Genomic DNA, 12,122 nt, shown 5'->3' on the forward strand with positions numbered 1-12,122 from the left:
ATGGGGCAGACTGGGGCAATTGCCCCAGGCGGCACTTTAGAAGGGGCGGCACTTTGCCGCCCCAAGCGCTTTTTTTTTTGTTTTTGTTTTTTAAGCGGAGGAGAGAGAGAGAGAGGGGCACCGAGTGGTTTTCACTTACCCGCTCGGCGCCCCTCTCTCTCTCTCTCCTCTGCGGCGAGTCTCCCTGTTCGGTCCCGGTGCCGGCTTGTAATGCAGAGCGCCGGAAGTGACGTCAATTTCCGGCGCTCAGCATTACAAGCCGGCACCGTGGCAGAGCAGGGAGACTCGCCGCAGGACTGTTTAAAGGTAAGTACCGGGGGGGGGGGATCGTAGATTATGGCGTCGGCGAAGTTTAAAACGCCGCCCCCCCCGGCGTCGGCGGGGGGGGCGGCGTTTTAAACTTCGCCCCAGACGGCGTTAAGTCTTCGGCCGGCCCTGGGTTTAACGTATTATATCCTTATTGTACAGAATGTGTGCCAGCCTCACATATATGTATAGCAATAAAAGACATTATATACATGTAGATATGTTGTTCAAAAATATAATTTCCCTTTGATACATATTTTTGACTTTGACTCCAAGTTATTAGAGCTCATATAAATTATGAGATCCTGACTGAAGTGTTTCTCCTTCTACAGGGAGTAGGGCTATTTACGCACATTTACATAAATATGTTCGTTTGCAGTATACTTCTCAAAGTGGCCGAATTTGTGGTATTTGAAAAGGCATACATGTAGATATAATATACACTGTGACACAACTATTCACGCAATAATGGTGGATAAGCTAATTCACCGGCTATTCTTTTATATTTGGTATACAGACACAGATCAGTCTCCTGAAATAATGTAGTCTTATATTTCAACAACCCATAGTGATTGTAACTTTTATCAATCAAATATTTGCTTAAGGTCTTTAAGGTTACCGTTGATCCATGAAGGTGTATTGGTTACAATTAACAGAATGATTATAAAAGGAAATGCTGATCACTATTGGTGAACTAACATAAGGCACACAAGAAGGTTTGGGTGATCGATATGAGGGGAGAGTGGGTAGGTGCAAAATCATCCAGACCACCGTGTGGTAGATTCAGCATAATATTTTGTTGTAATCATAACGATAAAAGATTTGCTATGATGAGGCCAAAGGCCAGATAATAGGAGAAGAGATCACCTGCTAATGTCTGCCTAAGGATACTAAATGTAGTCATTGTTAAGACATGAAAACAAGAACCAAAATAGATGTTCCTGGTGTCAGAAAGGTGACTGGGAAAATGAAGGGAACATTGGCCATGGTAATATGTTTTCTATTAATATACGTGGCTGATAATACCTTAATTGAAACTCAAGCAGTAGAATTACAACGGAGAAACAAGAATTCTGTAAAATAACAACAACGTAACAAGCTCATTTTAGAGCATTTCCAAAGTTGTTCATTCTTTTTAATTTTCACAATGCATTTTGGTTTTAATTCTGTTGTCATTACCAAAAACTCACAATGGTTTGTTTATCTTGTTCTCAGGAGTTACCTTTACTTTAACAGTTTGCATCTTGACCGAAATACACTACCTAAAAAGGGACTAAGGTATATGATTGTTGAGCATGACTACCGCCTTAGCACAGCTTGGGATGTGCTTTGTCTTCTGTTCTTCTCTATTTCCCTTCTCCGTCTGTTTGGCTGCTGGGCAGACTTTTTGTTAATACTATCATCAAATCACACATTACAATGTGTTGGTGGAGAAACGCCACCTAGCGGACCATTGTATGGAACTTGCAACTGATAATTCTTTCTTCGTCCATTTAGATTTGTAGCATAGTTACTTTAATGCTACAGACAATCTAAACCTGATGCTATAATCAAAAGATTACTATAGAATAACATACAACATGTGTAAATATTAGTACTTTTATGTTTCATGTCTTACTTACGTATCTTTATTTTCCAGTCTGATACTAACAAATCTTGACTGCCTGTTGGCTGCGTTGGTGTTAATTAATTTCTATGGTTGTCATATTATGTATCTTCCTAGTCTCTTGTTTACAGCTTTAATATAGTACATTGTTGTCTGCTACTTTACGGCTCTGTCTTGAACATGAAAATATTCTGTATTTTTTACTGAAGACCAATTAACTATCACAATATGTCACGACTGTCCCAAATGTTGTATTAGTCTAAAACGTTGCTATCTCTGCACTGTGATTGTTTACTGTAGCATGTAGTCCTTTTTCTTTTATCGTCATCACTGGGAGTTGGAAGTCCTTGAAATCCTTGGCAAGGGATGCATTTTTTACTGCCTTTTAATCTGGCGTCTCCTTGAGTATATGTGTTGAAAATATCATAATTGATTTTAAAATATCAATTGATTGCATCTGTTTATGATGCATGGGTATTTTATTTTGCCTGGATTCAAATATAGTCCCTTCATTCCTGGAAAATATTAGGTCCACATCCTTGTATATTTGCTGTAAAAATAATTGTACATTTTTGTCATAGGTACACTCCATCATCTCGGCAGACAAGTCAGGAAGAAGGCAAGGAGTGGTTGCGATCTCATTCAACTGGAGGTTTACAAGACACAGGTAGCCAGTCTCCACTGGTCTCACCGTCAGGCATATCATCTTCTGCAAATGGAAAATATCATTATTCCAATTTGGGTAAGAAAAAGGAACAAAAACCTCTAAAAAAAAAACAAAACATAATGTCATGCGTAATCAGATGTCCAGTATACAGAAAAAAGCAAATATATTTGGTCTGCTATTCATATCCAGAAATATGCAGCTGCACAATATAGTACTACATAAGCAGTAACTTATTCTCATAGTTGTTATAGTATTGAACTAACTTCCGTTAATACATATTAATGGCCTATCACACTATTAAGAGTGCCACTCCAGCCTATAGTTTATGTTGGGGGGGAGGGGGATCTATTACTAGACTTTTCATTGACTTTTCACAAATATTTCTCTCACAGGGAGGATTTGTATTGATGAAGTGATAAGCAAAATGAAACATTAATATTTATTGCAGATACATTTTAATGTTAAGTACCAGGAGGCAGACAGTTTAAGTACTTGTGATTTTATACATATTTGCACTGCCTCATTAGAATGCCATATTGTGTTTTCTCTGAAACCTCTTTTGCAGTAAGTCCAACCAACCTATCACAGTTTAACATTCCTGGCCCGAGCATGATGAGATCGAACAGCATTCCAGCCCAAGACACTTCCTTTGAGTTATATGAAGACTCCCAGCTGTGTGGAAGTGCCACTTCACTTGAGGACAGGCCAAGAGCAATCAGCCACTCAGGTTCCTTCCGGGACAGCATGGAGGAAGGTAATATCAAACAACAGTTACATTGAAATATAGGATTAGAATGGTTTCATCCAAGGTAGTGTGTGTAGCGCATTCATATGGCTATAACCTGCGGTGCAGATTTGCACTAAAATATCCTAATGATACATATAGAGTGGATATAACAAGTCTACACACCCCTGTTAAAATGCCAGGTTCTTGTGATGTTAAAGAATGAGACAAAGATAAATCATGTCAGAACTTTTGAACTATTGGTAAGGCTCTGCATTTCCTACATCCCTGACAAAAAGTGTCTCTCTTTGGTCATTTAAAATGTTGGGGAAATATAAATGGCAACAAATGTACATTAGAAAATAAATACTTACTGGTGTTGACATACTCTATAATGTTGGCTAATTGTATTTGCCATGCCATCTGTTGTGTTGTGCATTCTATATCTATATGTTAAATTTATGGGTAATGTCAGCCTTATACATGAGGCTGAAGCAATGATTAAAATGCCTTCTGACAACACCTCTGGATTAGGGTGGCTAGGGTGACCAGATTTTTTATTTAACTGGGGAGAGCTGGTTTGAAATACATTACACATGGAAGCTGTTTTTTATTAAGTATTTTCCATAAGTAGGTTATAGATTAAATCAGGTCACCCTATACCAGAGGCTATTTCATTTTGCTTTTGTCTGAAAACCTGGAATATATGGCTAAAAATGTGATCACTGAAATAAAGAATAAGTAATGCAGTGTACACCAAGCTTGTATTGTAACACTACTGTGTATACATGCTTTCTTTGTAGTACATGGATCTTCATTATCACTGGTTTCCAGCACATCATCACTTTATTCTACGGTAAGTCTTTTAATCATAAATAGATTATTTCCTGTTTCCAATAATTATGTGTGCAGATAGATAGATGGACAGACAGACATATATGTGTTCAATGCCCATTTGTTTCTGGGGAAATATGTGTGAGATAATGTGTTGATTCTGGTGTCTTGTTTAAATAGCTATGTTCAGCTGATAAAGTGCAGTCTATCAGATGCTTCCTCAATTTTTTCGATGAACAGACAAAATCAACCAGTTATCCTTTTGTATATAAAGGAAAATATTTTCTAAGAAAACCATTTCAAGACAAGATCAGTATTCTAATATATAATATAGCCATTTTATTTAATTATGTGAACACATGAGCGCACACACAAACATGTCTCATTTATACATTTAACTAAATGCATGGATCTTGCCCAAAACATTGCAATATACAATCAAAAGATGTTATACTGATACAGTGATCAGTAGATGTCAGTAGAGGAACGGGAATGTTACCTTCTTCAGAGACCTTAATGAATGTGTGCTGTGTAAGCCAGCAATCTTCATTCAGATGATTGACATGTAAGGGTTTATTTACTAAATGGTGCTTTGTAGTAGTCTTTTCTGGAACATAGTTAATTTACTCCCCCCCTGCCCAAAATAAACTTATTTTGTAGTTACTCAGTGTACATTTATTCACAATGTGCCCCCATCTTAGACCTAATCTCAAATGATATCACACCCATGTCTTTATGATGCGTCTTTTTGTAAACATAACCCCACCAGATCAGGGTAAGCTAACATAGGTTCAGTAACTAATATACATCAATTTTATATAGACATGACAGACGGTTAAATAGATATGTACAAGTTATACGATTATACTGTTTATTGTCTTATTTTGGAGAAGGCTGATAACAAGACTGGCAGAGAAAGATAATAAAAAAAAAGATCCAGTTGAATTGCTACTTGGTTATTTAGCAGAAGACACCTAGAATCCAAAGATGATGATAAATGAATGATGGCCTCTCTCTGTAATGAAAATGCAGAATAAAAGCAAAATAGCCAAGCCTCACAAGAAGTTGAACATCAGATAAAAAAGTTGATCTGGTGCTAAGAATAATTTGAGCTTTTTTTGTGTGTTACATTTTAGGCTGAAGAGAAGGCACATTCCGAGGTAAGTACTTCAGCTTGTTTTCCGTGAATAGAACTGTGTATATAAAATATTCTGGCGTTGCAGAAGATTCTAGTTAGATATAGTAGGCTGGCATTTCTGCATTGAATGCTAATGAGCCTTTGTTAGCTGGGTCAGCTAATACAAGTGGCGCTACAGATAATAATACATAAAATAATACATAAAAGATATTCCACAGGGTATACTATATAACACCAGACAACTTCAAAACAAATCAGGGATGTAAGTAAATGACAATAAAAAAGTGTATTAAAAAATATTTATTTTACAAATCAATCCCTCGTTTTTCATGTATTCTATGAAATGGAAATATTTTCTTTTATTATGGGCCTCTTAATTAGTTTTCTTTTTCATTTATATTTTAAAGACTAGTAACAAATTTGTGTTTGATATACCTGGACAAATATTCCTTTCTTTATGTATGTTACTGAATCCAGCTGTAATTGACATACTTTAAAGCATGATAACCACTGTCTGATATCTGGCATTGCACCTACACTCCTGTCAATATCTCTTATCACCTGGCAGGAAAAAGAACTTGACTTAATCTCCCTTATTTTAAGTTCACGATCTTTGGAGTCTGCAAATTCTAGATAGTTGAGAGAGAAATGTCAAAAGGAGGCGCTCACCTTTTTTCCTTTCCGCTGTAGCCTGTATCACAGCCAGAAAATGGAAATTGCTCATATCTGTTTTAACATTCAGAAAGTCCATTGATTATTTCTTCTTCGCTGGTGGCTATTACCTTTATAATATGTCATGTAATGGCCACATGTCTATCATCCAGTCATTTTATGAGGGACATTTCATATCTTCAAAACTAGTTTAACCTTCCTTGTCATATGCTACTGCTTGTGTAGCAACTGGTGTATGAAACCGGTGTGTGTCACAGTCAGATCTTCTAAGGATTCTGTTGTAGTATGTGTGCTACTTTAGCTTTATTTGTGTGATTGCATCTAAAATGCTAAACATTGGTAACAAGTCTTGAAATGATAAGATCATAATTAATGTGGCTCCTAAAACCAAGCCAGGAACATTTTGAAAGCAAAGAGTATCATCGTAAAACACCTGTGTTCCTGTGTTCGCCATCGGTAACCAGAATAAATCAAAAGGTGAAGTCTTTGGGTGAATATAATCTTATATGTTTATTAATGTACCACCCAAATGACATGATTGTAGGTTGAACAGGTCCAGTGGAGCAGCCAGTTGGCACATGTAATGCAGAGTAACTCTGTCTAATGTTTATCAATGTCCCCTTAATGTTTCTAAAAGAAACTATATGCTTTACTGTACAGTTATAAATGTAATACTATTTTGTTACATAAAAGTATGCATGGCTGTTTCTACTAAATTGCTATGTGTCATCAGTTGTGTGAAATAATCGGTTTTTATTAAAATGTTATATTTTAGCAAATACAGAAACTGAGAAGAGAGTTAGTTGCTTCACAAGAAAAAGTTGCTACTCTAACATCCCAGCTTTCAGCTAATGTAAGTACAAATAACATGAGCACCAAGTCATACTTTATATGGATGGTAAATTAAAAGTACACTTCTTCCATGGTGCATAACATATATAATAACCTCTATTTCACACCATGCGTTGTACTGTGGTTGTACAAATAAATACATTTTCTTTATATGTGCAGTTTTAAAGGAACAATGCCCCAGAAGTCCCAATATTATGGGTTATTATGTGCTTTACAGCATTGTCAAAAGAAGACCTTTTCTTTCCAAAGCAATGTTTACCAATAATAAAAATCACAAATGGTACCATCAAAAATGGGAAAAGTTTTGCTTTCTTTTTAACAGAAATTGTTGCACAGTATCCTCCCTTACATGATCACATCTGTCTTTGTCAGGATTCCTGGCATGGGTTAAACTAGATGGACATCAATGTCTGTTCATGCAACCCAGCTAGAGATGTGTGTGCTCCTTAGTATGTATTAGATGCTCATGGGGTATCAATGCAGGGAGCCTAAGCCTCATAAGCAGATATCTATATTCTTTGATATACTGCAATGCCACGTTCATTTATGCTAAGCCATAAAACCCCTAAAATATGTTTCTTTTGTTCTAACGGATAAAAATGAAAAATGGAAATGAAGCTGGTTGTAGGATGCACCAAAAATAAAAAAAAAAGAATAGCAGACTAGTTCACCAAATATTTACAGACTTTTCAAATAACATACATTTATGTCTAGAAAATACAGGAAATTGCTTAGTGAAGAAAAATAATCTCCTTAACTGTTCCATGCAGAACTTTATAATAGAAACAGTCACAAATGGTAATCTATCAACAGTTTGCTATTAAATATAATTTAAGATTACAATCTCTGATAACGAAAATGAAATTCAGCTAGTTACTTATCTCAACAGATGTTGAGTGATGGGTTTATGTCATAAATTTGAGGCACTGGTGATATTCTGAATGCTTTCTGTTCTCCTCGTTTACAGTCTCATTTGGTGGCAGCTTTTGAAAAGAGCTTAGGAAATATGACTGGAAGACTGCAAAGCCTTACAATGACAGCTGAACAAAAGGTGAGTGTTTGAAAGCCTGTAAAAAAACACCTATAGCCGAGGAAGTAATGAAAATGGAAAATCTAGCTCGGGTTCAGTCTCAACTAAATAAAACTGCATTACTTCTCATTGTTTGCAATACACCTATTGTTCTTTTATGTCTGCACATTATTTTCATTTTTCTTTATTTGCATGTTAGTGTATCACCCAAAAGTGAATAGTCTGTAAGATGGAACAAATGTTTCTTATAGACAGATAGATAGATAGATAGATAGATAGATAGATAGATAGATATCCTATATGTGACCTCTTAATTTCCGTCTTCTGGAAGCAATACATGCTCGATAGGGATAAACATACCTAGTATGGAGATATCTTGATGTGTGTATGAATAGATATAACAGAGAAACTACAAAAAGTAGAAAGAAACTAGAAGACAGTTGTAAAATGAGAACATTATGTTTGTTTTCCTTTCAGGAATCAGAACTAATTGAGCTGAGAGAAACAATTGAAATGTTAAAGGCCCAGAATTCTGCAGCCCAAGCTGCCATCCAAGGAGCGCTCAATGGCTCCAACCACTCTGACAAAGGTGCGTTTTCTTCTTCTGCTTTGAATTTCAGGTCCATCTTGTAAATGTTTTTTTTTTCTGCTGTGATGTATCCAGTGTCACTTACGCTAAATGGATATTCCCATTTACCATTATACTAGTGATTTATGTAAGTTTGGGGCTGCCCTGTTTACTGGCCTTTACCTTCCTACCCCCATCTGCTGAGTGCCCGATTATGATGCCATATCCCATTGCTTTGCACCTTAAGGACATGCAGTGTGAATACAGCATGCTATGATTGCTGTGCCAGTGAGGCTCATACCTCCATAGGATGAATGGAATTGTTAAAAGGCATTTCTCTGATTTCCCCAACTGGCCCATTGAGCTGTTCATCGGTGCCTCCCCAGACCTGCAGACCTAAGCCTATTTATCCTAGGCTCGAATACAAAGCTGTCATTTACAAGAATATAGTAAAAGTGTATACAATGTTCATACTAGCATGGTTATTTTAGAAGCTTTATCACACACAGTCCTATCTGGGTCCTAGATGGGGAAAATGAAATTGATGTGTCGGTTTCCAACTATTCTGTGGAATCATCACAGTTTAGGGTGTAGTGATCTGTGCAAGAGTTTGTACTTTAGTTATATTAAATAATCTAAAATGTAAACAACATGTAAATGAAATATCACAAAACACTGCCAATTGCTGATTACTTCACAGATCACTCTTTTTCCTCCTTAGATATGCGGATAAGAAGACAGCACTCCTCAGAAAGTGTTTCTAGTGTCAATAGTGCTACAAGTCATTCTAGTATTGGCAGTGCCAATGATATCGACTCCAAGAAAAAGAAGAAGAAAAATTGGGTAACGCATGCTTGAAAATGAAGGATACTAATTATCAACAGCCTTGCTAAATAATTTGCTGAGAGAGTAGTTTTTACTTTAACGAGAGAGTGCTAGACATGACACAGCCTTCTGTGTAGAAGAAGTAGCAGAGGCTAATACAAGACTTGTGCATTTGGATTAATATGAATTTTCATTTTAATGAAATTAGCCAATTTTGTTAATTTGTCTGAAAACAATGAGGGAACCCAACAAAATAAACAAATGAAAACAAAGCAGATAGCTCAAAATTTTTTGCTTGCATTTAGTTGGTTTCTTTCACTCTTGCTCACTTTCACTCAATGTCTCCCTACCAGGTGCTTCCGTGACCCTGTTTTCTTTTCTTTAGCACGTCTTGTCTTGACTCTTCTTGTTCTTCTGTCTTCTTTCTTGGTCCGCTTCTCCCTGCTATAACAGGACGGAGCCTTCGGATAAGCCACGGTGACAACCTCACCTCCAGAATAATAGAGACAGATATGCAGATCCATCTGCCATATTCTGGCTACTTGGAGTATTCCCTCAAAAGGGCAGAGCCAGGGCACGCCGCCTTTTGTGGAAATGCTCCCAGAGGCCAGGATATCACAGCGGGGAGAAGCAGACCAAGGAAGAAGACAGGAGAAGCATAGAACAAGACAAGAAGCGGAACTGCGGAAAATAAGACAGAGACACGGAAAGGTAGAAGGGAGACAGATACTGAGTGTGAGAGAGGATGAGTGAGGATGCTCCGAATCAGAAAAGCCCTCAGAATTTCGTCCAAACTGAAAAATGTGTTCGGTTGAATCTTTGAATAGTTTTTGGTCCATGTGCACAAGTCTTGCTAATATAGTTAGGGACATGCATGAGATTGGCATAAAGCTATCTTGAAACTAAGACAAGATCAAGGAGCGATTAAGACCTGAGTTTTACATCAGAAAAAAATGGGCAGATTACATGGGCTGAACGGTCCTTATCTGCTCTTGAATTCTGTTTAATATTTTACATCCAAGTGTAAAATGTACTTTAAAAATATCTGAAATATTGAAAACTGTTGTTTGGCTTAACACGGTTTGTCCAATTTCTTAATGTGGAAGGCTGTATAACATTGGTTAACATTAGCTGTGCAGGTAGCCTCTTTTTTATTCACAAGCAATAATGTAGAACCAATTGGTTTTTCATGGGCATTTAATTTTGCTGAAGGAATGGCTACATACAGCCCACAATAAAGGAGTTGATATAGTTTCAGCTCTGTGAATTTAAGGGGTCAATTGGCATATTGGAATTGAGTAAAATGCAAATCATACTGCAACAGATTAGCAATATCCCTAACCAAAGCTGGTAGACGTGTGCAAGCAGATAAATCTACTATAATTGACTGAAATTAATTAGAGATAAGATGCAACAGAAAGCTGGTTCATTTGCAACCCTGATAATATACTTCTGTCTACCTGCTCACGTAGAGATTGTATATTTAGTTTAGCGCTACGGTGTAGTGGTTTCATAAGCCATATGCTTTGCCATTCCCAGTACATAAAAGCGATAGTAAAGCCTTTTAGCAAACAAATAAACCACATAATTCATTTATTGCCATTTTGTATGTAGAATGTCTTCTCACCCCAACTAACACATTCAGCTTACCGTGTCTATAGCCATTACATTATCATTCAGCTGAACTGGCATCTACATGTTAATTGAAGACACACTACTTTTAATAGTTCGAATAAAGTGTCAAACTAAACCACTAAATACGAACGGTGTGAATAACAGTTATTTTTTGTAATGAGATAGCAGTACAGCTTTGAAATGTATAACTGTCTTATATTTCACATTACATTTTTCTTTGCGTAAAAACGAATGCATTTTGTGTGTGTGTGTCATTCCCAGTTGCGAAGTTCTTTCAAACAAGCTTTTGGCAAGAAAAAGTCAAACAAACCATCTTCACATTCAGACATTGAAGAACTTACTGATTCATCTGTGCCATCATCACCGAAATTACAGCATAATTCACATGATGCAGGATCGTCCTCAATGAAAGGATCGCAGTCCAGCTCAGAGTAAGTTACTGTGTTGTGCTAACATTAGAGCAAGAAGAAAAACCCTGATAAGTTCCATAAAATTCCATTATTCAGATGAGTTGGGTATATTTTTACGTAGCCATGCATATGTGCACTACACATTTTTGCAGTTTTAACGTTTTCTATGTTTTATTTCTTCACAATTTGGGTTTCTTAAAATTTGGCTGGACCTTATACTTTTAAAGTATGTTGTGTATCAAACCATGTATTTTTTGCATATTTGATTTGCCTGTGTTTCATTATTGTTATTATTCTTGAAAGCAGATCTTGCATACAAATCCACTTTTGATAATTGAACACGATGAACTTGGAAGACTTAGTTAAACATTGTGCCCAATTTTACATTTTAGATCTGAACAAACAGGACAAATTGTGTTTCATCAAAAAAGAATGATATTGAAATTACCAGATCCAAAAGCTAATATTTTTTATAAAGCAGCTGGGATCTTATGATAATCAGTGGGCAATTAAGCAAACAACTTAACATACTCTATACTGATTGTAATTTTTTCCAACAATATTATTTAATTCTTGTGAATTCAGGTCACCTGTAACCTGGCTACCAAAGAAAAGGCAAAATGGCCATGTGATTTACAAGCATAGATCTCGGTAAACGTGTGGTGCATGTGATTGAACCTGTGTGCCGGACAGAGGTCTTTGCATGCATTAATTGGCTAAAGAGATAAAGTGACATCTATAAACACCACTACTTACAAAATGATCGAATACCACGCCATTGTGTGTTTAGGCCTATCCTAGCGTTTCTCGTGTGTCACTATTAATGTCCGTTCCCAGCATTTGTTTATCCTATTT

At 36.6% G+C, this 12,122-nt stretch overlaps 1 protein-coding gene across 2 annotated transcripts in view; it reads left to right on the plus strand.

Moving 5' to 3' along the window:
* NAV3 (neuron navigator 3) overlaps positions 1–12,122 on the plus strand; it is a 151,120-nt gene that overhangs the window by 123,821 nt on the left and 15,177 nt on the right. The window contains exons 17-26 of one of the 2 annotated variants that reach the window (XM_053462633.1): positions 1,522–1,584; positions 2,494–2,654; positions 3,145–3,333; positions 4,107–4,159; positions 5,274–5,297; positions 6,723–6,800; positions 7,767–7,850; positions 8,307–8,418; positions 9,119–9,240; positions 11,119–11,288. In XM_053462633.1, the coding sequence (XP_053318608.1) occupies positions 1,522–1,584; positions 2,494–2,654; positions 3,145–3,333; positions 4,107–4,159; positions 5,274–5,297; positions 6,723–6,800; positions 7,767–7,850; positions 8,307–8,418; positions 9,119–9,240; positions 11,119–11,288 (1,056 nt within the window). The remainder of the gene's footprint in view (positions 1–1,521; positions 1,585–2,493; positions 2,655–3,144; positions 3,334–4,106; positions 4,160–5,273; positions 5,298–6,722; positions 6,801–7,766; positions 7,851–8,306; positions 8,419–9,118; positions 9,241–11,118; positions 11,289–12,122) is intronic. The other variant, XM_053462634.1, reaches the window with a different exon arrangement.

This window comes from Spea bombifrons, chromosome 4, assembly GCF_027358695.1.
Source record: "Spea bombifrons isolate aSpeBom1 chromosome 4, aSpeBom1.2.pri, whole genome shotgun sequence".
Classification (NCBI taxonomy): domain Eukaryota; kingdom Metazoa; phylum Chordata; class Amphibia; order Anura; family Pelobatidae; genus Spea; species Spea bombifrons.